This window comes from Centroberyx gerrardi, chromosome 8 (assembly GCF_048128805.1).
Source record: "Centroberyx gerrardi isolate f3 chromosome 8, fCenGer3.hap1.cur.20231027, whole genome shotgun sequence".
Classification (NCBI taxonomy): domain Eukaryota; kingdom Metazoa; phylum Chordata; class Actinopteri; order Beryciformes; family Berycidae; genus Centroberyx; species Centroberyx gerrardi.
Genome location: NC_136004.1, coordinates 19,343,656 through 19,371,288, shown reverse-complemented (window position 1 = coordinate 19,371,288; position 27,633 = coordinate 19,343,656). Strand labels below are relative to the sequence as shown.

Below are 27,633 nucleotides of genomic sequence, written 5' to 3'. Positions count from 1 at the left end.
GCGATGCCAACGGCGTTGAGCCCGGGCCGGGCCGAGTGAAGGAGTCTGGGAAGTGGCAGAAGCCGCGGTTCTCTCGGAAAGCCCTCATGAAGTGCTGCCTGGTCAAATGGATCATCGCCAGCACGCAGCCGCAGGACAAAGGTGAGAGGTTAAAACCGAATCTCAAGTGTGTCTGATGTGCATCTGTGTGTGAAAGAAGATGAGGCTCACTGTGCGGTGAAAGTGTGACTAACAACATTTGAATTGATTGGTGAATCGACGTGCAGGACCTCTCCTGGCCTCCGGTCCCTGTGGGCACAACTGATTCATTCTGTTGGCCGGTTCACCTCGGGGTCAAGCACCTGGAGATCATTTAGGCCTATCCGCTCATTTATTACTTTTCTCTCGCCCTCGCTCTACCATTAGCATGCTGTATATAGACCTGAAATGTTCTGATACACACCCCTTCCTCTCTCTGCTTCTTTTTTCGCTGTCCCTCCCTCTCATAAATACACATACACACACAGACACACAGACACAGACACACACACACACACACACACACACAGAGTCTGGGGAGGTAAACTAAAGACTTCCCTTGGTCTGTTCTGAATTTGGTCCCATATCTCCCTGACTGGGTTTGAAGTCCAGGTACGCTGGCAGATTAAGTCTTACTGCTCCACCCAGTGGTGTAGCTGTGATCGTGCACAATAGTCCATTGTCTGATGGAAAGGAAGAAGTGTTTTGGTATTTATGGAACAGGAAATTTGTAAATGTAAGCCTTCACTGTCTGCTAAACTCTCAGAGGTGTTAGTTACTGAAATATAGCTGTAGTTTAATCAAACCTGCCCTCATTAAGAAGATGTTTGGGATTGTGACCCGATGTATCCCATGTAATGGTACTCTTGCAGGTCAGTGAAATGTGAGAGCTAGACCTGATCCTATAAGGCCTGCCCTTGTGGCTAATCACACAATCACACTTCTCACACACACACATACATACTGGATTAGGTAGGTATCCCCTCTCCTCTTCCTCCTCCCTAGCGCTCCAGGAGCAGCACTTCAGTGAGCACTGGTACTATCTAAAAAGCTGCACAGGGAAACTTCGCATTTCAGCGGCCCCAGGTAGCAACGAGAGATAACAGTTTGAATTATTGAAGTTTGAAGGACTTCGTTACCCCAGAAATCAAGTAACGTGACATCGGTAAACTTCACACTAAACTTCGCACTAAACTTCGGACTAAATGTATTTAACTCAGAAGCTGGAAAGGATGGAGATGGTTAAAAAAAATCTTTTCGCAGCGGGTTCAGCCATCGTTCGTGAGTCCAGCTTTCTCTCGACAGAGCGCTCACTCATCCTGAGAAGATTTCCCTCCAGTGTCCATACTCCATAGGCGTAATCGGTGGAGGGGACGGGGGGACGTGTCCCCCCCAATGTTCAAAGTAGGCAAAATTGGCAAAATTGACGGTGCAGCGTCTTTTGCACACGCAAATCCATTATTTTCAATGTGGGCGTGCTGCACACGCGCTGAGAAGCGAGAGTGGCGCGGTCGCGGTGCCCACGCACTGCAAAGCGTCTTTTCTTTCAGGCGCGACCATGGCATCCTGAGATAAAAATATCTCAACGTTTATAGCCTGAAAGCCTGAAATAAGCCTTGAATCGTTCACCATCTAAACGAAGTATCCTGGCGCTCGGCCAAATTCATACGCCACATCATCATTCCTTCAGTTTGTTTGTGATACGGGACATTCACTATTGAAACCACATGTTTCACCAAGCGTGCCAATGACATCCCAACCTCATCCCAAACTGGACTCTGCCCTGTGTTTGATACCTCTAGCATTTTGACTAGTCATAATGTAATAAAAGATATCTTAAATTAGCATTTCGGTTGGTCATAATGTAATGAGAGATATCTTAAATGCTAATTTACGATATCTCTCATTACATTATGACTAGTCAAAATGCTAGAGGTATCAAACACAGGGCAGAGTCCAGTTTGGGATGAGGTTGGGATGTCATTGGCACGCTTGGTGAAACATGTGGTTTCAATAGTGAATGCTACTTTAAAATATTTCAGATATCTGTAATGAGAACTACTGGAACTACCACTACTAGGCCTGTACTGCTGCAGCAGCTGTAGTAGTAGCAGCAGCAGCAGCAGCAGTGTTGTTGCTTGCCACTACTGACTACGACCACCTGGCTTAACGGTACTGCTGCAGCAGCAGGAGCAGCAGCGGCAGCACCCACCCCCTTTACCCTGGTAAAGCTCTTACTGTGGACTTAGACAAGGGCCTAGAACCCTATAAGATAAGGTAAGATAGCGCCTCAACCGCGACCGCCAGACCACCGTTTGGACTGGCTGGCAGGCTTGCTTCAGCGGGAGGTGAACCACGTCTCTTCGTACCAACCACCAGCCCTTCAACGAACCGCCATTGCTAACCGCCAGACCACACCTTTGGAGCGGCTGGCAGGTTGCCTTCAGTGGGACGCAAACCGCGCCTCTTCGTACCAACCACCAGCTCTTCAACGAACCGTGTTCACTAGCCGCCACGCCACCTGGTCCAAACTATCAAAATTAACTAGGAAAAAAACTAAAAACTTCAAAAAAAGCCGGCACGAGAGACGCGAGAGACACCACCAATCTGTTGCTCCTGCTCCATCTCTCGGTTTTGACAGGATTGCGATCATTCATCGTGATCGTGAACTATTAACTAAGAGAAAGTTTCCAAACACGCCCATCAAGCGCCCAATAGTTAATAATAATTACTGGTCTGAAATGAGGACCGTGTAAAAAAGTTCCCAAAGAGAGGCTCTTGCCATGATCCAAGCAACAGCTGTACCAGCACCCAGGGGAGTTCATACCTTAGCACACAGCTAAGGTATGAAGCTCAAGACCTCCAGCAGGGGTTTTTATGCCCTGAGCTGCTGCGAACAAACACGTCAGAATTCTGATTGTGATGTCATCAGTGCAGCTGAGACTCTGATTGGTAGAGCAGAGTCCAGCTCCATTCAATGATGTCATAATCGGTTAGAATGGCGAAGCAAAGCCGTGTTCTGATTGGTGGAGGAGAAACAGCGGGCCAAGCTGCCAATTGAATGCCAAAAATGAGTTTGGATTATTTGAAATGATATTTAGCCTATTACATAGAACTTTCTTTCTATTTGGAGTAGGCTTGTAGATGCATGCATTTACAAGTCAAACTTTTCAAGACAAATGTATGTAAAATAAGTCAAAATGTATGTGCAATTGGGGGTCACATGCTTCTTAGGGGTGTGTGTGTGTGTGTGTGTGTGTGTGTGTGTGTGATATAGGCCTAAATGTTGTCTAACAGCCTTGAAGCATGAACACGCCGCCAAGCCTCCAGCCGGTCCAGCTGCACCGGGATGAAAGCGGCGAGCAACACAGAGAAATTAGAGAAATTGTGTGGCTGAGTTCAGAAAATAAATAAAAAATAATAAATGTATATGAATAGAGTTAAGCTGTCCAAGTAGTCAATTTTGTCCAACAATGTCTGATAGGAAATAATTGCAATATTTGTGTGAAGAATTCCCTGTACGTCTCCTTTTTCTGCGGCCGTCTCACTCTCTCCTCTCTTTCTGATTGTCTTTCCCAATTGCGCAATCCTTATAAGCAGCTTGGATGCGCGAATTAAACGTCATGTAGAGGGCCCCCAGACCCCCCTGGAGAGGGCCCCCAGCCCCCCGACCTTCAGTTGGTCGCCCCTCCAATGTTTTAGACACAATTACGCCACTGCCATACTCAATACATGATTCACATTTGGGAATATAGGGCAAATCTACAGGGTCTCAATTAGAGGGGATGGAATGCTCTTCTCTGTTCCAACACTCACACACACACACACACACACACACACACACACACACACAAAGGAGTCAGATTCAGCTCTTATCCTATACATTTTGTCCTTGGTTGCAAAATCATGGGAAGTGCTCTTTGTGTGGCTGAAACATGAGCATAAGTGAAACAACAGCATAAGAGACGCAGAGAGAGAGAGAAGCACCAGTGTGATGTGTTCTGTTTCATTGCAGCAGTGCAGAGGGAAGAAAGAGATTGAGCATTGTTGGTGGGCAAGCCCTCACCTAGCTAATGGCCAGCAGCTAAAAATAGCCGAGTAGAGATGGAGATATGTATCAGAGGGAGGTGGGGTGCTGGTGTTGGAGCAACTGCTGTGGTTTAGTTAGACTTGGAAAGGCTGAGACAGACGGTTTGAACCAGACAGGAGGGGAGAGAGGTGGGAGGTGCGCAGGGTCACTGGCCAGCTTGACAGACTGCTGGACATTGAGCACAATACAGCAGAGGGTTTGTGGGAAACAAGATGGGTGGACACAGAGAGGATGCTGGTGTCGATAAAGGAGGAAGGCACTGAGAATGAAAATGCTGTGCTTGCAGGTCAGGCCACACATGGACATATTGGTAGTCTGACCTGCAGTATCGCATTTAAGATGTGATAGAGGAAAATTAAACCGTCGGGTTGGATAACGTAAAACGAGAATGATTTACATAATGATTTCCCGTTTAACCCAGAAGTGTAGAAGCTGTCAAGCGGCTCCACTCTTATGCTGTAGAATCCTTGTTCTAGATAAGCGATTTGAAGTTTGCCGGTTCACAGTGAGAAATTACAGCGAGCGCAAAGTTTAATCTCTAAATTAAAAGTAACCCTGAGCCGTGGAAGAAAAGAAAAGGGGAGAGGGAGGCTTAGAATGAGGCCATATATGGGGAAATGGAGAGATGAAAAGGGGCGATATGAATGACTGTAATATGAAAAGTGTAATATGAGACAGATCAGAGATGGAAGGGAGACAAAGAAGGGAGGGAAGGAAGAAGAGTAGTAGAAATTGAGTGGGAGGACCAGTCTCTACATGAACTGACAAATCTTACTACCACTTACTTGCCACCTCGGAGGCAGGCATCGGAGGGCTTGTGTGTCCCGGTGGCCATGCAGCGGCGTGGCCTAACCCAGGGCTGAAACAGGAGGAGTGTCAGTGTGTCACGGTGTTGTGTGTTGTGGTTTTTGTTGGGGACTGTTACACGAAACGGCAGCGACCGGAGCTTTAGGAGGGACCCAACATTGTGCGATTCAAATTCGCCTCCTTTGAGACGACGAGCGGAAAGAGAGAGAGAGAGAGAGAGAGAGAGAGAGATAAGGGAGAGGGGAGGAGGAGGAGGCTGAGGGAAACATCACCTGTAAGCAAACTGGGACACCAGTTTAGAAAGCAGCATTAACTAAAGTAAAACGAGGCAGACGACACCGGACCAAGGAACATCCTCTGGACAACAAGAAGCAGCCAAACCTAAAAGTTTAACCGGAGCAGACTTCTTTTTTACTTAGTTTTATGTTCAGCAAGTTTTTTTTTTTAGCGTGTGCTCTAAAATCTCTTTAACTTTTTGACTGAACACAGACTTTCTCTCTCCTTTTATCTCCATCCCTTCATCTCCTCTTTTGAATACTTTTTTGGGTCTAGACTGTTAAGCCACCTCGCCTCCTCTTTTTCTCGCCGAGGACCCAGATTTGTGTTATTTATTTATTTCATTTTTTTTAGCTGGGATTTAACTTGTTCAACCCCCATATCTCCTTGTGCTGGTTGCCTGGTCATGGGGGAGAGGATGGCTGCGTGCACTGTGCAGTGTGAGAAGGAGATCTCGAACCTGCTGCGGTGCTTCTTTGGCTTCATCACTGGGACTCTAGTTCAAGGTACTTTCCGACGCTACTTTTCCTCTGCCGCCGTTTGATTGCTTCTGCGTCTTGAAGCAAAAGTTAAATAGCCGTGATTGAATTTACCTCGTTGTCTGTTTCTTTCTTTCTCTTGGTTCTCTACTTGAGGGAGTCTCTCCTGAGTGTCATTTGAATTCAGGTTTTATTGGGTTTTATATCCGAGTTCACGCCGAGCAGTGGCACCTTTTCCTCTAAATTAAGGCTCTCTCTTTCTGTTTTTCTCGATTACCTTTCTGTTCATCTTTTTACCAGTCTGTCCTTCTTGAGTTAGTCGGTGTGTCCTTCCGTTCAACATTGATTAGATGTAAGTCTATACCCCTATCCTCTCCCTCTGTCCTTCTATCTAATGAATACATCCATTCATCAAGCCACTGCTGGCTGAATCAGCATTCAGCGTCCCTCTCTTTCCTTCCCCTCTTTCCTGTTTCCTCTTTCCTCTTTTTCCTCACTCATTCTTCTCTCCTCTCTCCTCTTTTTGTACCGCTGATCATCAGTCCCATTCTGTCTGGTATCTCTTGCACTTTTGCCTCTGTCCCAGATTCTCCTCCGTCTTGTTTACCAGACAGGTGAGGACGCGTTAGAGTGCAGTTTACCTGTCCTCTTTAGAGAGGAGACAGAAGAGGGAAGATGCTGACTTGATGATGAATGTTTTTCTCTGGGGGAAAAATGGCCCTCTTTTGCCTCCTGCTTCGCTTAGCCAGTCTTCACCGTCTTCACTCCTCTGACAGTTCCCAATCTGAACCCCCATAATTGAGTGTTGTTCAGGTAGGGGTTCAGGTCTCCACTGATCCATTACCTAAACCTAATTCTGCCTTCAGTGAAAAACCCACAGAGGCAGGGAGAAGGGAGGGAGAGAAAGGGGGGAGATATTTGTTTTTTTGGAAGAATTGGAGTTTTAGGCGATTGGGATGAGCGATGAATTATGAAAATAGATCACTGGTGTTTTTTGAACTGTATGTTATGTCTAGCCCTTTGTGTGTGTGTGTGTGTGTGTGTGTGTGTGTGTGTGTGGGGGGGGGGGGTAAAGAGACTGGAATGAAATAAAGCAACAACCAGGGCAGAGGGAGAGGGAGAGGGAAAAACACAAGCTTTGATTAAGAAGACCCTGTTTTAATTGCGTGGCTAAGGCTGGCTTTGAACCTGCCAGGCTGAGGTGGCTTTATGAATAGGGGATTATCTCCTGTAGAAGTGAGACTGGGCTTGGTCTTAATTGGAATAGATTAAGTAGTTGAAGAGGGGGAGGCAGGGAGGCCGAGACGGAGAGAGGAGTGGGAGAAACATGAAAGAGCCGCCGTCTCTCCCCTGACGCTCTGCGGAATAATTCTGCAGCTCTTTCGGAAAGTTTTTTGGGGAGAGGCCGTACAACAAATTTGAATGTCTCAGTTACTGTTTGTCTTACATCACTTTTTGGGGAGGGTAAGGGCTGGAGAGGGCAGCGCACATCAACGCTCGCAATAACGTAGCACAACTCAATGAAAAGTTTTCATCTGCGGTCCCTGGGGCAGGTTGTTAGGGAAGATGCAAGCATTAAAAAGACATCACCAAAACACGGATGGTATAATCAGCGCTGTATTCAGAGTCCTGGAGGCTCACTGCTTGCTCTATTATGCAAACTTGGCATCTGTTTTAGGTTTGCGTGGGGGTTTTGGGGGGAAGATGCAGTGCTCTTCTGCTGCACATTTTCACCTTTATGCATGATTTAATGGTGGAGCTGTATGGAGAAAAAAACGGCTCTTGTTCCTCGCTGACTGTATATGAGACATCGCGGTGTTCATTTCATATTAAATATCTTTGTGGCTTGCTGTATCCATGCATTGGTTGTTTCCAATCAATCACTGTGAAAGGCAGAAACTGATGATGTGACAAACCACCCAGTGTCCACCTATTGGTTTGCAGCTGAGTAAGCCTATAGACGATCTTGGAACAGTCAGAAAAATGTGATCCATTCTCTCATGTTTCATTTCCTTTTCTTTGCTCTGTGATTGCGTTAGTGAATGAATGTTAGGCCATTACACTCCTTCGCTGTGCATTGCGTGGTGCCCAGTGTCCTCTGCTGGACGGAGGAGATATCACATGGCTATTGGGGAAGAGGTGTATTATGTCACTCTAGAGGGAACTAGAGCATCTGTATGTTTGCAATGTGCAAGTCACAGTCACAATAAAAGAAACACCAAGATCTTAATATGGCTTTGGGCCCACGCCAAGTAATTAGAGCAAACTCCATGCACCTTGGCTCGGATTCTACGATTTCCTGAAACCAGAGAGGAGACGCAACCCCATTCCTCCATTAGTAATTCCATCATGTGTTGTTTTGCCTGGAAAACACTCTCAGGCACTACTCCAGAATCTCCTAAAAGTGTTCAGTTCCGGGGATTAATGATGCATTCACGTCATACCGGATTTACCATAAATATGAGCTGCTGACTGGTAAAAACTGTTCACGTCACCCTCCTACTGGTGATTACAAGTAGGATATGTGTGGGAAGGCTCTGATATCTCCCACTTGGTGTCACAAATTGCAACATGTGTGTCAACACAAGCGTTATATTCACACAAATACAATCAACCCTACTTATGAAAAGCGAGCAGTATCTGCTGCAGAACACTGATTGTTGATTTTAAATTCATAAATAAAAAATATTTTGGATGTAGGCCAATGAATTAAACACATGAATGCTTTCAAGTTGTTGCAACAAAATGTCATTCTGTTCTTCTGCTGACATGATAACATGAACGTGGCATAAGACCACAACATGTGGTTTACATCGTTCTCATGCTCATCAGACCTGTCTGTCTGTCCACTCTGTCTCCTGTGGATGGCAGTAATTGCCATCCTGGTAGAAACCACTCTCATCAGAATAGAAATGTTTCACCATAGATGAAGCAGATCGCTCTGACTGGCATTTATTATCCTCTAATGGGCTAAACCATACCAGCTAAATGCTGCCCACCTGCCTTCATTATGGTTTATATCCCTAAGTTATGGGATATATCTCAGCTGTTTCCTTTATATCGTTACTGGCACCAATTTGATCTATGCTACCACCAGGGTAAGAAATTAACTTTTATTACAGAGGGCTTTTGGTCTGATTTTAGGGACATTTTGGTTGTTTTTTGGGGGCAATTTTGTTGAACTATGAAATAATACATTTGCATTGTATTTTGGCAAATAAACAATCAGTCTTTTTACAATATTGGTTATATTATTTTTTTGTTGACACAGTGGTCTGTGTCTTTTCTTCTGCTGCTGGCTGCGTGGTGCCAACATTTTCGACTGCTTCAGGCTGCATACTGTGTTCTTATCAATAACGCCACCTACTGTGGCCCATGGGGGACAGTGGCTGCATGCATGCATCAATATTTGACGCCTCAATAAAAAAAAATAGAGTAGGGAGAAATGCAAAGAATGGTACTCTAATTATCAGGGCATTTTTTGCCTACTCATTTTTAATTTCACAGGCATTTATGAATTTTTAAGGCTATTTTTGGCCTGAGCCCCATTCATTTCTGACTCTGACTGCCACTGATTTTGATGATTTCAGCGCACTGTGATTGTCTATAATGAGATGATGGAGTGTTGCTCGTGTTTCCGTTAACACATGGGTGTAAGAATTTGCGTGAGAAAGAGTCTATTAGAGAGAGTGAGAAATAGTATGGGAGTCAGAAACGCTTCTATGGGGTGAGGGATAGAGAGAGAGGAAGAGAATGGGACAGAGGCAGAAAAAGAGGAATGTGGAGGTGTGTGATGTGTGTGTGATGTGAAAGGTCAGCAGCTCTTTGCAGTAGTGTTTGATCCCCCCCCCCACTTCTCTCGCTCTCTCTCTCTCCCTGACTCAGTGTCACAAACTCAAACAGATTTTCAAATGTGGTCTCTGACAAATACACATGCATGCGGATGTACACCACACACACACACACACACACACACACACACACACAGCGCAAAACCTTTTCCACAGTGCCAGTCAGTTGCCTCTATCGGGATGTGAGAGACAGACCTTTGTGCTTTGCTCTTTTCCCTTGTTTCAGGCTGATCTGTGATTTCTAGCACCAGTTATCAGATTTAGTCGCTCAACCTTTTTAGCAGTCTGTCACTGCAGGCCTCTGTGAGTTAAAATTTGGTCTTTTAAAGTTCAGATCTTGTCTTGTTGGAGTCTCTGGGTATAATCTAGTATCTCCAGCCGTATCCAGAGCATCTCAGAGCAGTTCATTAGTGGTTTTGGCCCTGTTGCGGTATCTCAGCTGCATTATGGGAGCTGTGATGGCTGCTCTGTCTGTGGAGGCCAGGAGACGCCTCTCTCGTCCCAGCTGCCTGTCCCACTGTGGCCACAGTGCCGCCAGATACCACCGCTCAGGTAGGCACAGGTTTTACCTCTGCTTTGTTTGCTTCTTAGCTCATTCACTTACTTGTCTGCGCACATGATCAAACACTCTCTCAGTCAGTCAGTCAGTCAGTCAGTCAGTCAGTCAGTCAGTCCCTCATTTACTCACTCGCACACTCTCACTTTCTATAGTTAATAGTAGTAATTTACTAGATCCTCATGTTTTGGATTTTTCCAACATTTTCTGGTGTTTTTGCACTGCACTTCCCAGAGATCACTTGGCAATCAAACAGTCTTTTTCCTTGAGTTTTCTGTTGATGAGGTTTGAGTTTCTCTAGGTGGCGCTCTTTTCTTTGTCTGTTTAGGCACGCTGGCTATCTCTGCTCATGCTAACTACCCAGTTCTTCTATTTGTTCCAAACAAACGGCTGTTGCTGCGGTTGCTGCGGAAAATGAAAACTTTCATTAACTGGGTATAGGCTGAATCACTACTGTGTCAGTGATACAGAGTAGCAAGACATTTATTCATGTGAAAATGTCTCAGATTATTACTTTCAGAGTGTTACAGCAGCACTTTGATAAGCAGGGTATAATGTCCCAGGTATTTTGCAAATACCTTTAAATTCAAGAGGTTTAAATCACATCTCACCGTGTCGGCTTCTCTGTGTACTGAAGACTGTAGTGAAGACTGAGGCGAGGCGATCTCTGCTCTGCTCTGACGCTGATGTGTCTCACAGAGAGGAAACAGTCTCGATCCTCTCTCCCTATTTACCAGAGTGTTGTGTCAGCAGGCAGCCCCAAGCCCACCTTTTAAAAACCTGTTAGTCTCTTAATGGCCTGCCCAGAGGAAACAGCACACACACACACACACACCTACACACACACACACAAACACACACACACAAACACACACACAAACAGACACAAACACACACACACAAGGGTGGAAGTAACTAAGTTACTGTAATTGAGTAGCTTTTTTGTGTACGTATTTTTAAAGTCAGTAGATTTACTTTTTGTGCATTTTTACTGAAGTATTGTACTTCACTACATTTTAAATCACATCCATTACAGAGCCCAGATTTTGTAGACTCTCCATCAGCAACAGTAACTGGACCAACTTAAATTGAATGGTCAGTCAGCAGAGAAGAGAGGAGTAACCTGGCTTTACTTTGTGTGCTTTATTTTGATTTTTCCATTTAAAAGAATCAAGTTTGAACTCTGTGCTCTCGTCCTTTTAGAATTGCATGGAAAAGATCACATGTAACAATGTTCTCTTTTCTGAAAAGTAAGTCAGTAACTTTTACTAAGTTTTACTTTTTACTTTTACTTAAGTAGATTTTTACACCAGTACTTTTACTTCTACTGAAGTAAAATATCAGCTAAGTAATACTTCTACTTGAGTAACACATTCTAGTACTTTTTCCACCACTGCAGACACACTGCAGACAGACACAATGCACAAAAATAGACTCAGACACAAACACACATGCACACACACGCACATACACACACACTCAAACATCAGCATGCATAAAATACACAGACAAACACACGTGCACAAACATGCACAAGTGCATGCACACACACATGCACATTGTGTGTGAATGCATGCCACCTGATCCACTCTCCTCCAGAAATAGGTTGCCGAAATCTAAATTTGACTTTCAAGTTAAATCATCTGCACTTGCCGTAATGATAGATACTGTAGAGTCGCACTTGTTGAGGAATAGTAACAGAGTACAGACTGTAACTCTGTGTAGAACTAAAATAGATTTGTGACTTGATGGTTGATTTGGATTTTTAATAGCAAAGTAATAATAGCCAATGGAGAAAGAGGAAACTTACCATCACACCACAGAGCTATTGATCTCTCTTACTCTGGCCTCCCATCTCTGTCTCCTATCTCCAACCAAGTCAATGCACGAACACACACACACACACACACACACACACACACACACACACACACACACCTGTATCCACTCCCATCTATTTTATCTTGATGCATTAGCAAGTGCACACTCATCATTTATCCTCTCTTTACTTACTAAGCACACACACATGCACACACACACACACACACATGCACGCTCAAATTCATACATGTACACATATAAACACACACACACATATTTACACACTCATGCTCACACATGCACACACATGCATTCACCTCCAAACCACCAAATCATCCTTTTCTGAAGTTCTCTATGACAATCTATGGCGCACATTGCAGGAGTCATAAGGATTTTGAGACATTATCAAAAGGCCTTCAATAATATTTAGTGTTCTGTTTCACTCCTGAACTGTCTGCAGCTCACAGAGAAAAGGAAAAAGAGATGAAAGGAGAGGGATTGAGGGGGAGGTGAAGTGGGACTGGGGAGTCCCTGTTATTTGATCTCTGTGTGCGAGTGTGTGTGAGAGTGTGCATGTGTGTGTGTGTGTGTGTGTTTTGATCCCCTTATCTTCCCCCACTCTCTGCCTAAGTCGGGTAATGTGACTTCACCCCTAGTCCGCAAGCCCTAATGGCTGGGGAGAAGAAGAAGAAGAAGAAGAGAAGAAGAGAACAAGATAGGTATGTGGTAGAGAGAGGAGAGACGGTATGGAGAAGGAAAGCGAGAGAGAGTGAGAGAGAGAGAGACGAGTGGAGAGAGAAAGTCTGCGGTTGGCCAAAGTGATGGAATGACAGTGGAGATGGAGGGAGGAGGCGGTAGGATCTGGACGCAAAAGCGAATCAGAAGGACGGAGGGAGAAGAGGAGGAGTGCAGCGGACCCGGGAGAGACCAGAAGAAGGAGAGGATGGGCGAACCAGAAGGATAGGAAGTTGGACGGACAGGCCAAGTCCCCGGATTGACCGCTGTCACTTCAGTCTCAAGTCGGTCACTCGGCCGGAGCGGGCGATGAGGAAGTGAGGGAAGGGAGAAAAAGTTCAGAGGAGAAGCAGCAACAGATAAATTCAGGGAGGAGAGCACGAGCACAGAAAGGGGAGTGATGGAAAAGTATGTGTGGAGGAGGTAGTCGCTGGGGGAGGCTTCATTCCCCAGAGCTCCACTCAGTTTCTCAGGATTTCCCTCCCAGGACGCTGCTCCAACTGCCTCCGCTCGAGGGCCATACTCTTCCATATCTGGACCTGGATTTGGGCGAGCGCTGAATTGGACCGGATCAGACGGGACTGAGCTGAGTCAAGCAACACCGAGCCTAAATTGAACTGTTCACGGTCAAATTAAATCTATCCCGAAAGGTGCTTTGATGGACCTGAGGATACGGCAAGAGGAACAAAACATGAAAATGGATGTTTGGTTGGTTTAAAAATAGCACTGAAGCAGTTTGGGAGTTGAAACTCCCACAAGTAAATGATTGATCTATTGATTGTAGTGTGTTGATTGTTTGGACTGTAAACAGCCTCCTTCCACACAGTTTTTGCACAGCATATTGAATCCTGCTTATTTTATATTGATTGATAGTTTGTTTTACAGGCAGGTCTGTTTTACAGATTATCTCATCTAGAAAGTCGGATTGTATTTGGCTGGTATTGTACATTGCAGACGTAGAGTACTGATGTTTTTGTTCCAGAGCTGAGGTTTCACAAATTGCTCATGTGGTTGTCACATATAATGGGGTTATTTATTTATAATTAATGATGTTGTTTTGCTGTTTTATTGCATGGAAGATGAGAAGACTTGGGCATTTAATTTCCCGTCCCCTAATGTTCTGTATTTCAGCAAGTCAGTTTTATTCCACTGGCCTTTCTCCCCCTTATCGGGAAAAGCTGGGACCAACTTGCTTATCATGAAAAATTACATGGATACCAAGGCATCCCAGGAATTCTTGCTTTTTCCTAAAGACATTTTCATCTAGGATCAAAATGTAATTTAGTATCATTTGTGCGAGTACAAATGATAACGTGAAGACTGATGGTTGCTGTGTGGATTGACAGGGTGAACAGTAATCAGTGTCTTTGCCAGTCAGAACCCCTGAGAATAAGTGCAGCAGGAAAGTCTGGAAAGCGACTCTAAACGTCTCCTTTAATGCACTATAATAAATGGCCCCTGACACAACCCCCATTTTCCCTCAGGGTTTAGAGAGGGAGGTTGTCCATATATGTCGGCTTCCACATATTTTCCATTTCATCATCACTGTTGACATTAAAGCAACCATCATCCTGCTCGCTGGCCTTGTTCTCATGCTGTCTCAGCGGCCTGGGTCTGGATACAAACCCATGCGGTCTCCCACCACCCAGACTGATTGATTAGCTACCTGTCACCACGGCTCACTTCTGTTGAGAACACTTGTTGTTGAGTAGCCTAGCCCGGCCTGACTCGGGCCGGCCCACGCTTCCGTTTGGCTCTCCCCAGGGCCAGGCCTTTGTGTGCGGGCTTGGTCCTCAGTGGGCTCCCCTGTCCTAGCCATGGGGATCCAGGGCATGGAGCTGTTTGCCATTGGCGTGGTCATCATCCTTTTCATGGCGGTTCTCAAGCAGTTTGGCATCCTGGAGCCCATGTCTTCATTTGAAGGTAAGGGCCCACCTGGGCCCCCTCTCCTGGCTAACAGGTACCTGCTGTGTGCTGCTAGTACTGGCATGGCTGGAGCTATGATGACTTATTACTTTACTGTTTATCTATTGAACTGAATAATTATTATCATTATAATGATGATAATTATCATTATCATTATTTTATTTTATTTTATTTTTTATTTTATTTTGAAAGTAGGTGTCACTTTTTTTCAAATGGTGGATGCTTCGTTTTGGAATGAAACTCAGCTTTGGGTAATGGAGAGTTTTTTAATGATTATGTATTAATGTATTTGTAAACGTTATTTTTGTTTTATCATATCAGCAGTGTAGCAGTTGTGCGTATGGCATTTTGAAAGGTGGATAGTTTTACGGGATGTTTGTTTAGCCTACTAAGAGATATACTGTAAAACCTTGATGAGCCTTTAGATGTGTACATTTGAGTGTTTACTTTGGGACTGTAAAAGAGACATCGGATAGTGCTCTTTGAATGATGCTCTACCCTTTGATTAGAGTTTTAGGCCAAAGGCCAGCCAGTCAGAGTGCCCTGTACTCAGTGTGCCAAGCAATTACAGCAGAAAGGCTCCAGTCGGCGCATTAGTGCTTCTCATATGGCCAGGCATCATAAGTAATAAATTCAACAAAAACATCAGTAATGTCCTTTCATAATTTATCACTCCTCTCAATCTCTCCAATCTTCAGTTCCTCCAAAAACAACCCCCCCCCCCCTCCCCTTCTTCCACTGTGGTGATTCAGAGAGGCAAGGCCTACACCCCGGTTTAGCATTACTTCACATCAATTATACATGCAGTATCGAACAGGCTTTCTCTGAGGCCGCCTAAATATGGAGCCTGGAGTACTCCTCCAGGACCCTGAAGGACACTGGCCATCCCTCAGTAGCCCCCGAAAATTCCTCCTCCCCCCCATTTCTCTCATTATCCATCTTCCTCCTTTATTCTTGCCACTTCATCACTTCATCATCTCCCAGTGGGACTAATTTACTACCTACAATGTCATTCTCTCATCTACTTCTGCATCTCCTCATCTTCAGCATGTTTAACAGTTGGCAACAGACACTGTGGGCTGAAGGCATCCTTTGGCTTTCTCCAAATGTAAACCTGTCTGCACGTAGGGAAAAGGGTGGAAGACGATTCATCAGACCATATTACTGTGTCCATTGCTCAGGGGTCCAGAGTTTGTGCTCCTCACACCAGGTTATGCATATTTGTGCCTTGGCCTTGGATACAAGCAGTTTCCAAATGACAGCGCTGCCATAAATACCAGCTTGGTGAAGCTCACAGCTCGCAGTTTTTGCAGAGACTGTCACAGAGGTGTTGAATTCTGTGGTAGTTTTGTAGTGTTTAGTGTTTAATGTCTGTTAAGTGTATGTCGATCCTGGTCGGTAAGCTTCGACTTGTGATCATTGTTTGCCAATGCAGCTTGTCTGTGTTTGGCATATGTTGTCATGATATTTCAGACTGTTCCCCTTGCCACATTATATAATTTTGCAGTTTTTGTGATTAATGCACCTGCCCTCCGGGTGCCAGCTGTTTGGCCATGTTGGAACTCTGTTAGTTGCCTCATGTTGCTTTAAAATGTCACATGTAAAAGAGATGAATGTTAGACCTTGTAAAGCTGACACGCACTTGGTATTCAACTGAATATGATTCGCATGTGTAGCTGCCTTTGTAACTATGGTTTTGCTGCTTCACTTTCCTTTTTTTCCATGCAGTGTTTCCTTTACACACACACACAACCCCCCCCCTCCCTCGTACTTAGAAAAATACATTCCAATCAACAGCACATCAGATGTTCTCCATTAATCAACAGACAAACAAGGTTAAGTACTTTATTTGCTACATTATTTATATCCTCAGCACTCAACAAAATGTCCATTGATGTTGCTTACAAAAAAAACGTGGACACTGTGTGTGTACGTTTGTGTGTGTGTGTGTGTGTGTGTGTGTAGTGTGCGCATGTGTGTGTACACACCTCTGTGTGTTTGAAGTCCAGCTAACTGATCTGATCTAAAACCAAACTGCTGGCCTTTGATTGTTGTTTCTGGTCCTCTCTTCTCTGGTGTCGATATTGGGTTAAATCCAACTGAGTCCATCCTATTTTGGGATGACATCAATATTTCCCCATGCTGGAGTTAGCCTTGTCTTTAGAGCTGCATGAGGCCTATTTTGAGTCTTTCTGATACCAATATCCAGTATTTACTCCACATTTGAGTCTCAGTGCAGGACATTTTAGTTGTGTGTAGCACCAATAAAGACAGAGACGGAAGGGATTTGAGTTTTGAAATTTGTTCATTTGTTATTTGCTTGCTCATTTCTATGTTTAGTTGATGGCTTTTACATTATTTATCAGACAGATTGCTTGTAATGAACACTTGCAGTCAAAAGATTCCATTTGCCCAAGCATTCAAGAAGACAGGAACCTCCATCCATCCATCCATCCATCTATCCATTTCCTGAACCTGCAGAAGAAAAGTTACAAAAGTTGAAAAGAGGCTTGGACCGTGTCTCATACTAAGCTTTCAAAGCAGATGTTTGTATTTTGAGACAGGCCACTACATCCAGGTCCATTTACCTCCACAAAGCTTCTCAGTGGCATGCTGTTTTTGTCTTTTTTTCTTTTTTTTTCTTTTTCCGTGTAAAGGATCAACTTACGTCTCCGTAGTGTAAATCTCAATTTCAGGACATTTGGGGTGAAAACGTCCTGTTACTGTACACCACTGTCTCCCTCCTGTTGTTCCCCTTTTTCTCCACTAGGGGGGGACAAAGATCGCTCCAAAATGTTACTGCTGAGACAATGAAATGAGGTTTGAACAAGTGTCACAGGGCCCGAGGGATCCTTCGCTCACCGTTTCCCTGTATTACGGTGTAACTGTGTGAAAGTTCCCGGGCCTCCGATGAGTGAATGCAGTATTAAATCTGTGTTACGGATCCCAGGAGAGACAAGAGAACAATTAGAAAGTGGATTGAGGAGCTGACTGGGAAAATGGGATTTGGGACACCTGTTGACCTATGCCATCACCCTCTCTGATTCCTTAAAACGCGAATTATTTCCTGTGTGTGTCACCTTCAACAATACAAATTAAAATCCCAGTCACCCGTAATCACTTAGAGCATTGGTATTCTCCTGTACCCTGAGGCACTGACTCTTTTATATGAGTATTTCGGTGTAACAGATGCAGGATTTCTCTGGTTTCTCAGGAGTTCACAGGTTAATTAGCAAAAATTAAAGATGTGAGGGAGAGGGAGGAAATAGAGGAGGGAGTTGCAGAACATCAGCCATTCTTGGAGAATTTTGTGACATGTTTCACCCACAGATATACAGTATGTTGGATATCGTTTGGTGTTGGTTGTGTCACCAATTAGAGGAATAACATTCATTGGAGGAATCATGCAGACAAACCAACTGTCTGCTTGTACCAAAAACCTACATGCGTGATGTGACAGTATGCAAGCCAGCTCTTCCTCTGATTGGATTTTTTTCGGATTAAAGTTGTGGTCCAGATTTTTTTGGATTTCGTTTTTTTTTTTTTTTGTCGTTTTGGAGGTATTTTTACAATCCAGTTGACCTTAATAAAGGAATCGGACCATTAAACCTTGCTTTTAGTTGTGGATAATATCCTGAATGAGGACCGACAAGATGCATTAGAGATGGAGAGAGTTTAGAAAAAGATAGTCTATTAAAACAGGGCGGAGTGAGGGAGCTAAATAGAGTAAGAGAAACAGAGGAAAACTGTGACAGAAAGAGAGCGACGGGTGACTGACAGTGTTTCGGTGACGGGAAGGAATAGAGAAGAAGAGCAGAGAGAGAGAGAGAGTTGGAGACTGAGAACGGCTGAGGGAAAAGTACATAAATAGTACATAGGTCATGACAATTTAGAAGCATGGAGCGGTATGGAGCGAAGGTGAGAAAAGGGCTGTGAAGGAAAAAGATAGCAGAAGAGGATGAGTGTGAGGTGGGAGACGGAGGGACTGCAGACAGTTGGCATCGTCTGCCTGGTGATCATGTTCCTCAAACTGATGCATCTGCTGGGCCTCATCGACATCACTGAGACCGGTGAGACAACCTGGGACAGGGGAGAGAGAGAGATAGAGGGGGGGTAGAGGGGTAGAGAGAGAGATGGAGGAGATGGAGGAGGGGGAGAGGCGTAGAGAGAGATGGAGGGAGGGTAGAGGGGTAGAAAGAGGGCTGGAGGAGGGGTAGAGGGGTAGAAAGAGAGATGGATGATGGGGGTGATGGAGGGGGAGAGGGAGGGGAGGGAAGCAGAGATCGGGCGGAGAGGATAGAGAGGAAAGTATTCGTTTTTATTTAGCCCACTTGTAAATATTCGGTGTTGAAACAAGTACTAGAATGTCCTACTCAAGTAGAAGTACTGTTACTTTGCTGATATTTTACTTAAGTACAAGTATTGGTGTAAAAATCTACTTAAGTAAAAGTAAAAAGTAGCTAATTGAAAATGTACTTTAAAATGTAATGTGTAAAAGTTACTTTTTAGAAAAGAGAACATTGTTAGATGTGATCTTTCCCATGCAATTCTAAAAGAGGACAAGCTCAATTCTTTTAACTGAAAAATTGTAAATTATAAAATAAAGTGCACAAACAAAGCTCCACAATTGGCCAATTTACGATTGTCCAGTTTCTGTTGCTTTTGGAGAAACTACATCTGTACTCTGTAATGGATGTGATTTGAAAAGTAGAGATGAAAAGTACCATACCTCGGTAAAAACATACTTAAGTAAAAATAAAATTGCTGACTTAAAAAAATACTCCACAATACAATTACAGTAATGTGAGTAAATGTAATGAGTTACTTCCACTCTTGCGAATATTGTGTCACCCAGGTCTGGATAGATCCAGACAAAGAAAGAAGTGGAGAGTGATGGACTGAAGGGGAGAAAGTGCTAAGAAAGATGAGAGAGAAAGTACCATGGGCCTCATTCATAAAAATATTACTATATAATATATAGTAATATTATATATAATATATATAATAATATAATATTATTACTTTAACTAAGTTAAAGTTACTTAACTAATTAAGATTCCATTCTACGATCATTTCAAAGGATATTATGAAAACGCAAATTCAAACTATATTGCATTCATACTTGATATGATATAAATGAGTCTTAGTGTTTGAATATATTTCAGAAAATTTGAGAAAATGCTGATTTTTTTCTTCCATAAGTTACAAGTCTGGCTTGGATTTTGTCGCAAAGACAAAAACCGTGTAACCCTGGAGTTTATGGAAATGTGAGGCATTATGGGGCTATGGTAATGTCAACACAAGTTCATCTTCATCTAAACAGCAAAGTCTAACTGAGATGAGCAAGAATGACAAAAGGATGATGTAAAAGGGATATAAAGGAGACCTACATTTGACTTTACATATGTCCCATTGAGTCTATGGGAATATTCCTCTCTGGCTTTGGTGGAGTCGTCCAGTCAGAGTTCGGCTCCTGCTGGCTCCCCCTCACCAGCACTAACATGTACAGGACTGTATTGTATGTCTTATTGTTTTTCATGAACATGAGAGGAACGATCCAGTGTGACTTCAGGACGGACTGCCTCCCACTGTCAGCTCCCTTCACTATGGTTTTGGTTTATGTTAGCCAACTGTCTGTATATTGTATTTCACTGCTCTGCTGGATGTTTTTTGAGAATATAACGTGACGCTTTTCCTCTGGAGCGCTCAGTGGCCGTCATATATCTCTCTCAGTATCCAATCTGACTTGACTATTTTCTTTGTTTTTTTTTCCTCCTCTTACTATCGCTCTCCCACTTTTCTCCATTTACTCTCTTTCACTCTTTCTCCATCTTGGTGTCTTTTATCAACACCCCTCCTCCTCTGTTCTCTCTGTCTAAAGATGGTGAGTATGGAAACGGCAGAAACCCGACTTTCTTATGGTTTCTAGGAACTCCCTCCTTTTTGAATGATGTTTCCTTTTTCCCAGTCATGCAGTGCTTTCTCTTAGTGTGTGTGAACTAGTAACCAACATTGCCGCGACACAAATTACATTCGTAATTTGCTTTGTGAGTAAAGGTGCCGTTGATTGAATTTCTCAAATTTTCGACCTCACAACTGGCTTTTTGGACACAGATAAACCTAAACGATGCTTATTTGGTAGCGACCCCGCTATAAAGAAAGTACCTCCTCTTCTTTTTCAGTCCCCCATTTGTCTGCCTTTTGCTCTTCTATAGTTTTTTGCTAACTCTCTTGTTCTCGCACCTTCCCCCACCCGTTCCTGTAACCGATGCCTCCCTCTTAAACGTGTGGTCCCGTCCCTCCCTGAATGTTGGCCTGCATCCTCGCACTCAATGTCTACCCCATCCTCCCTCTTTTTCTCTTGATCTCTTCCCTTCTCCGCGTCTTTCTCTCTCTCTCTCTTTCCCACTCTCTCTCTCTCTCTTTCTTCCTCTCTCTCTCTCTGTCCATCCCTCTCTCTCTCTCTCTCCCACAGACAGTAGTGACAGTGACTTGGAGCTGTCGACGGTGCGTCACCAACCGGAGGGGCTGGACCAGCTGCAGGCTCAGACCAAGTTCACCAAGAAGGAGCTGCAGTCTCTCTATAGGGGCTTCAAGAACGTACGTCCGGGCGCTGCTCGATCTTATGGAGAATTGAGATGGTCTTAATTGCTCTACCGCCATTAGTATGCCATATATAGGCCTGAAATATTCCAATACACACCCCTTTCTCTCTCTCTTCCTCTCTCTGGCAGGAGTGTCCCAGTGGGTTGGTTGATGAGGAGACATTCAAGTCCATCTATTCTCAGTTCTTTCCCCAAGGAGGTTAGACGATGAAACAATCTCTCCTCTCTCATTATCTTTCTCTCTCCCTCTCTCTTGCTCTTACATGCAAGCAAAATGTATTCAATCTCTGCTGTGAAACGATATGACCCTGGCTCCTGTTTTCTTGTTTTTCGTGTTTTTGTCCCTTGTCTCTCTTTCCCCCACCCACTGTGAAACAGATGCAACCACCTACGCTCATTTCCTATTCAATGCATTTGACATCGACAGAAATGGCTCAATCCGTTTTGAGGATTTTGTCATTGGCCTGTCTGTGTTGCTGAGGGGCTCGGTCACTGAGAAGCTCAACTGGGCCTTCAACCTCTATGACATTAATAAGGACGGCTACATTACCAAAGAGGTATGTGAGGACAGGCTGTGCAGTTGTGACACTTCTACAGGGTTTGAGAAACACAGGATCACAGACAGCGGGGAGAGTTCAACCAAAACACTGTTTTTTTATTCAAATGCGGCATCTCAGACAATACTGATGTGATTTTGCTAAACCTTGGAGGGATGATGCATTTTGGCAATGTGTTCTAGCATTTAAAAAAGCACACTAATTGGCCTGATTGGGGTGCTATATGTAAAAGTCAAATTTTCAAACTTATGATGAAACTTGGAGGGTTGATGCATGGTGTTAGTGATTGGCCAAGGGGTGACTGCATTTTTCATGGAGGACAACATGTCTAGAACATGTCACAATTTAGAAACCACAGCCAGTTGACGCAAAACAATACACAAGCCTCTGGAGCACCAATTCTTTAGCTTGTTCTCCACAGCTACAGTGGCTTCTGCTCCCTGTCTTGGCTTCACCACATATAAACACAACAAGTGATAGTGATAGTTCACATTGATTTCTTTTGTTTTGCTGGACAATTTGTTTTGCTTTCCTGACAAAATTTGAGACCCATTTTACACAGGTTTTACAAAGGACCTTGGTAGTTTGTTTTGTTTATGGACTAGAATGACATGTCCCCCATGATGAAATGCACCAGCAATGATTCAATTCTAACAAAACTCACCATGACTCACCACTGCATTCTGGCATTGGTGCATCGGGTGCTGCTATTACAGGTCAAAACAAGGTGATATATGAGGGACTGCGTCATTCATGGGGGACCACATGTTTAATCTTGTCTTGTGTTTGGAAAGCCATCTTTATTCCCATAAAACACACTGGAAATATGTAGACGTAGAAATGATTCAGAAACAGAGAAAAAGACTGAAATCAGAGTCTTTCACCTCTCCTCTTCTCTCAGGAGATGCTGGCGATCATGAAGTCAATCTATGACATGATGGGGAGGTACACCTACCCCTGTGTGCGAGACGAGGCTCCCTCTGAGCACGTGGACAAGTTCTTCCAGGTTCTGTGCATCCACCAAATGAAACACACACACACACACACACATACACACACACACACTGCACAATAAGGTCACTTTGCAATCCCTGCTCTAAGGCACATTTCAAAGTACCATGAAATTATCCTCACTCATGTGCGTTTTCTGTCCGTTGTGCTTCTTATTTCCTCTTCCTACAGAAAATGGACAGAAACAGAGACGGTGTAGTGACCATCGAGGAGTTCATTGAGACCTGTCAGAAGGTGATTCACCTTTTTCCACCCAACTGCACACACAAACCAATAGCCATTGTACCAGTAAAACCCAAACCACAGTTACACATCTACACAAACAGTGACATAATGTGATGTAATTGTCACTGGTTCACCATGTTGACTAAGATAATCCACATATGCACACAAAGCGTCATTCATCTCTTCAAGAAATACCTCACATCTCCCTATCTCTCCTGAATCATACCCCCCCCCCCCCCCACACACACACACACACACAGATCTTCCTCCTCTATTCACTCTAATATGCTGTCATTTCTCCTTTCCCAGAACGTCTCATCTACATGACCAATGTAGGGTCACACAGACATTATCAGGACAATCATCTTGAAATAAGATAAAAACCTTATTTCCTTTATTTCCTTTCCTTTTACACAAATACTGTCAGGGTAATAAGGCTCTGATCCTTACACGCCTAACTATTGGTTGCTTGTAATGTTCAAGGTCAAGGAATTGAACCTTATGCTACTGTTATTCTGCTGTTATGCTGTATGGACAAGAATTAAATGCAAAATGCAAATGTGAGTGTAAAATGTTCTTTAAGCCAGAGCAGCTTTACTGTAGGGCAAGGCAGGTGGATGTGTTGCTGCACCCCAAGTACAGGATATTTGTTAGTTTCTGAGCCTTAGACCCACTCGCTCTCTTTTATCCTCAGTGCCAAGCAGAGATGGATTGGTCTCCATTTAGAGCTTGTAGTAAAACCCAACCTCCCATTCTCAGGGTAATCACTGCAACCACAAGGCCGGTGAGACAGCAGCTGAACCTCACTTAACCCAAACCACTAGAGCATGAAGGCGGTTCATGCTAGTAGAATATTCAATTGGCGGAAAGACATTGATATAATGCTGCAAAACATCTGCAAAATATGAGTTATGCACATCCAAAACACCCCAAACAGTCTAATTTGATGTTGAAATGTTTTGCATCATTAAATGAAATCCAAACCATTTTGCTCAATTAATAGGCCTGGAATATATTTTAATACTGCTGCAGCAGGTTTGCATGTCTGAGGTTCATAATGAATAATATGAATAAGTACCTTGTTTCAGAGTATTGGGATTGACACTCTGACATAGTTAAAAGAACAGCTCACCCCAAAATGAAAATTCAGTCATTATCTACTCACCCTCATGCCATTCGAAACTCCATTGAAGTTTCTAGAACCACCCAAACACACAGTGAGTTAGCCACCGTAGTTCCATCTCAGCCTTCTCCCAAACTATTGATGTTAAGAGAGACATCTTTTTACAGCCATAAAAAAACAAAAAATGTCCATCAATATTTATACGCTCTTTGGATCTTTGGATGTCTGGCAGAAGACTTTGAGTCTTCTGCCAGACATCCAAAGATCCCTCCAAAGACATCCAAAGTTTTGTAAACAAAGTCAAAGTCTTGGGAGAAGGCTGAGACAGAACTACAGGGACTAACTCACTGTGAGTTTGGTCCTGTGAACTTCAATGGTGTTTTGACTGACATGGCAGTGAGTAGATAATGACTGAATTTTCATTTTAGGGTGAACTATCCCTTTAACCTTTATAATGTCAGAGCCAGCCTGCCCCTAAATCAAACATCGGGCAAAAAAAAATCTGTTGCAACCTTGCAGCTGCTCCGAGGTGCATGAATCCAAAAGGAATGACAATAATTCAGCTTCTCTTGGGGCAGAATTGACAAAGTTTTAATATTTTAAACCAGCAAGTATTTACTTGCCAATTTTCCCCAAGAGTAGCTGATGTTTTTTTCCATTCCAAACTCAAACATTCACACATTACAAAATACTTGGTCATTCTGTTGATTGTGCTAGTGTACCTGTAGGACTAAAACTAAAACTAGCTTCAAATTAACACAAGCCACTAACTGTATGCTGGTAATGTTTGGCTATAGCAAGCAAGTCTATTAATTCTACTACACACTACACAGATAACCAACGTGTGTTCAATCAAATCTATATTCTTTTCAACTCTAAAAACTGCTTTTACAGCTAAGAAAGTAAACAGGCTGGTTTAACTCTGAGAATACTGTGGCCAAACATACATTTCATGCCCCTGTTCTTGAGCATATACAGCTCAATTTATGACAAAAATCTATCTGAAAACTTCTTTTACTTCAGAGCTCAGGTGACAAACAGTTGTGTTTCTCTCTTTTTTAGGACGAGAACATCATGAACTCCATGCAGCTGTTTGAGAATGTGATCTAAAACCAAGAAGGACACTCTCAGACGCTATCCTCCAACCCATATCTGCACACTTCACACACACCCCCCCCCCCCCTCCCAACACACACACACACACACACACTTATTCACCCACCCTCACACACCTCAACTCCACACTAAACAACACATCCAAGTAGGCTATGTAAGTGACGTAAAGATACAGGAACATAATGTCGAACACTAGCGGGGTTTTGCCCCACTGCCCTCCTTTAGCTTCATCCTGCCACTGCTTCCGGACAAACAAAAGGACAACTAGAGACAGAAGAAGAGCTTCCTGGATCCTCAACAATCCAGTGTTTTGTTTTGTTTTTTTCTTTGCCCCTGAAAATGAAGCGTCAGAAGAGCCAGTTTATTCGCCGCGCCCTCTATAGCTTTCATCGTCAGGCTAAAAGGATCAACAACCAACGAGGAGTGCGAGGAGCGGAAAGGCTTATCATTTAATCCACTGACCTGAGGATACAAGAATACTCGCTTTAACACATAATATACATATATTGTTGTCTCTCATACACTCTCTGTCTCTCTCTCTCTCTCTCTCTTTCTTTCACACACACACACTCACAAACACACATGTAACCCCTCAACACCCAGTTACACATTTCATACAGTTTTTAGAGCGTTGGATGAAGTGAACTGACGACGGCGAAATTTATCAGCACGAGAAAAAAAACAGTGACACAAAAAAGAAAAAATGAACTGAAGCATGTTTGTCATCAAATATGTGATGTGGAATTAGCTTGCACTAAATATTTTATTATTATGTATTATATGCGCCTGAGGTAAAGGCACTGTAGATACCTGCACCTGATACACCGCTGATGGAAACCAGTGTGTATGTATATATGTATAGATAATAGTTACATATCCTAAGTTGTAATGGTCTCATCCGTGCTGCACTAGGTTATGGTGTAGGACCAGAACTATCCAACTGAATATTTGTTCAAGAAATCTATATGTTAATCGATTACACATCATGTTTAGTGGCAGTATTTCACAGAATTCAAAAGGATTACACAACTATTACTGTTTTTTTTTTTATTTCTGAAGATTAGAGCAGAGACTTGAGATTGTGTCTGACTGATCGGTTTGACACGTTGAGTCTGTACAGTACTGTGAAGAAGCAAAAGGACCGGTAAAAGTGTGTTCATAGGCTGAATTAAGTCATTATCTTGGTTCTTCAGTATCTAAGAGCATGCTGACTCTCAGTGCCACAGTATAATGTACAGTACAGTAGGACTTTGTCATGTCGGATAATTAAAGATACTGACTACAGTTGCGACTTCTCCTTTAATGTGTCCTTTTACCCCATTTTCCTTGGGAGGAAGCAGCCAAAAAACAGACTGAGTGAAAGAGAGACTACTGACCCAGATCACATTTGTTTCTCCTACTTGCCACAAGCCAAATACACACACACACACACACACACACACACACACACACACAGCTGCATTGAAGTGAAGTGACAATAGTGAAATTTATCAGCACGAAAAAACACAGTGACACAAAAAAGAAAAATGAACTGAAGCACGTTTTACAGCAAATATGTGATGTGGAATTAGCTTCCACTAAGCCAGTGTGTATGTACAAACTGATATACTGATATATAGATAAGAATTACATATCCTAAGTTGCAATGGTCTCATCTGTGCTGCACTTTTACGGTGTAGGTACTACTGCTCTTTATGTTAATCATCAATTAAACTTTTTTTTAGTTTTTTTTTTAAACCTTTAAACTTTCATATTTAGGCAGAATTTAACAGAATTTAAATGGATTCAACAGTTATTATTTTATTTGAACAGAGACTTGAGATGGTGTCTAACTGATTTGTTTGACATATTGAGTCGTTGAACAGTACAGTGAAGAAACAAGAGGTTACAATTTAACAATTAAAAAACAAAAGGTTAAAAAGAAAAGTGTTTTTTCATAGTCTGAATTAAGTCATTATCTTAAAATTCAGTATCAAAGAGCATGCTGACTCTCAGTGGTACAATGTGCAGTACAGATGTGGGATAATTAAAGACACTCTACAGATGCAACTGCTCCTTTAATCATGCACTTGTGAGACGTGTCCTGCTACCCGGTTTCATTCCTTTAATCAAAAGATGAAGGCACAAAAGAGCGACATCCTTGGCACGTCATCTCTGCCATCACAGTGGTCCATTCATCCTCCTCTTCAGTGGATTAGTTATGGGTGCATGTGCAGAAAATAACTTTGGAGCACTGGGCAGAAAGGGTGCAGGATCTGAGACCGTTTTGGCTTTTAAAGTTTATTTGGCCATGTAACCTGACCAGAGAGCCCAGACCGGTGCTTACATTGTTAAAGGCTTTGTGCATACAGGCCTCAGTCAGTTCCATTGTGTGAATGTGTGTGCGTATGCATGTGTGAGCACCTTAGAAGCTAGGCGCCTATCTATGTGTGCTTTA

The 27,633-nt window shown here is 43.3% G+C and overlaps 1 protein-coding gene across 1 annotated transcript; it reads left to right on the top strand.

Moving 5' to 3' along the window:
• kcnip3b (Kv channel interacting protein 3b, calsenilin) lies at positions 1-26,452 on the top strand. The gene is made up of 7 exons (XM_071918809.2): positions 1-148; positions 21,039-21,159; positions 21,294-21,363; positions 21,543-21,721; positions 22,623-22,727; positions 22,904-22,966; positions 25,143-26,452. The coding sequence occupies exons 1-7, from the start codon at positions 87-89 to the stop codon at positions 25,188-25,190; spliced, it is 648 nt and encodes a 215-aa protein (XP_071774910.2). The 5' UTR covers positions 1-86; the 3' UTR covers positions 25,191-26,452.
• Positions 26,453-27,633: the final 1,181 nt, after the last annotated feature.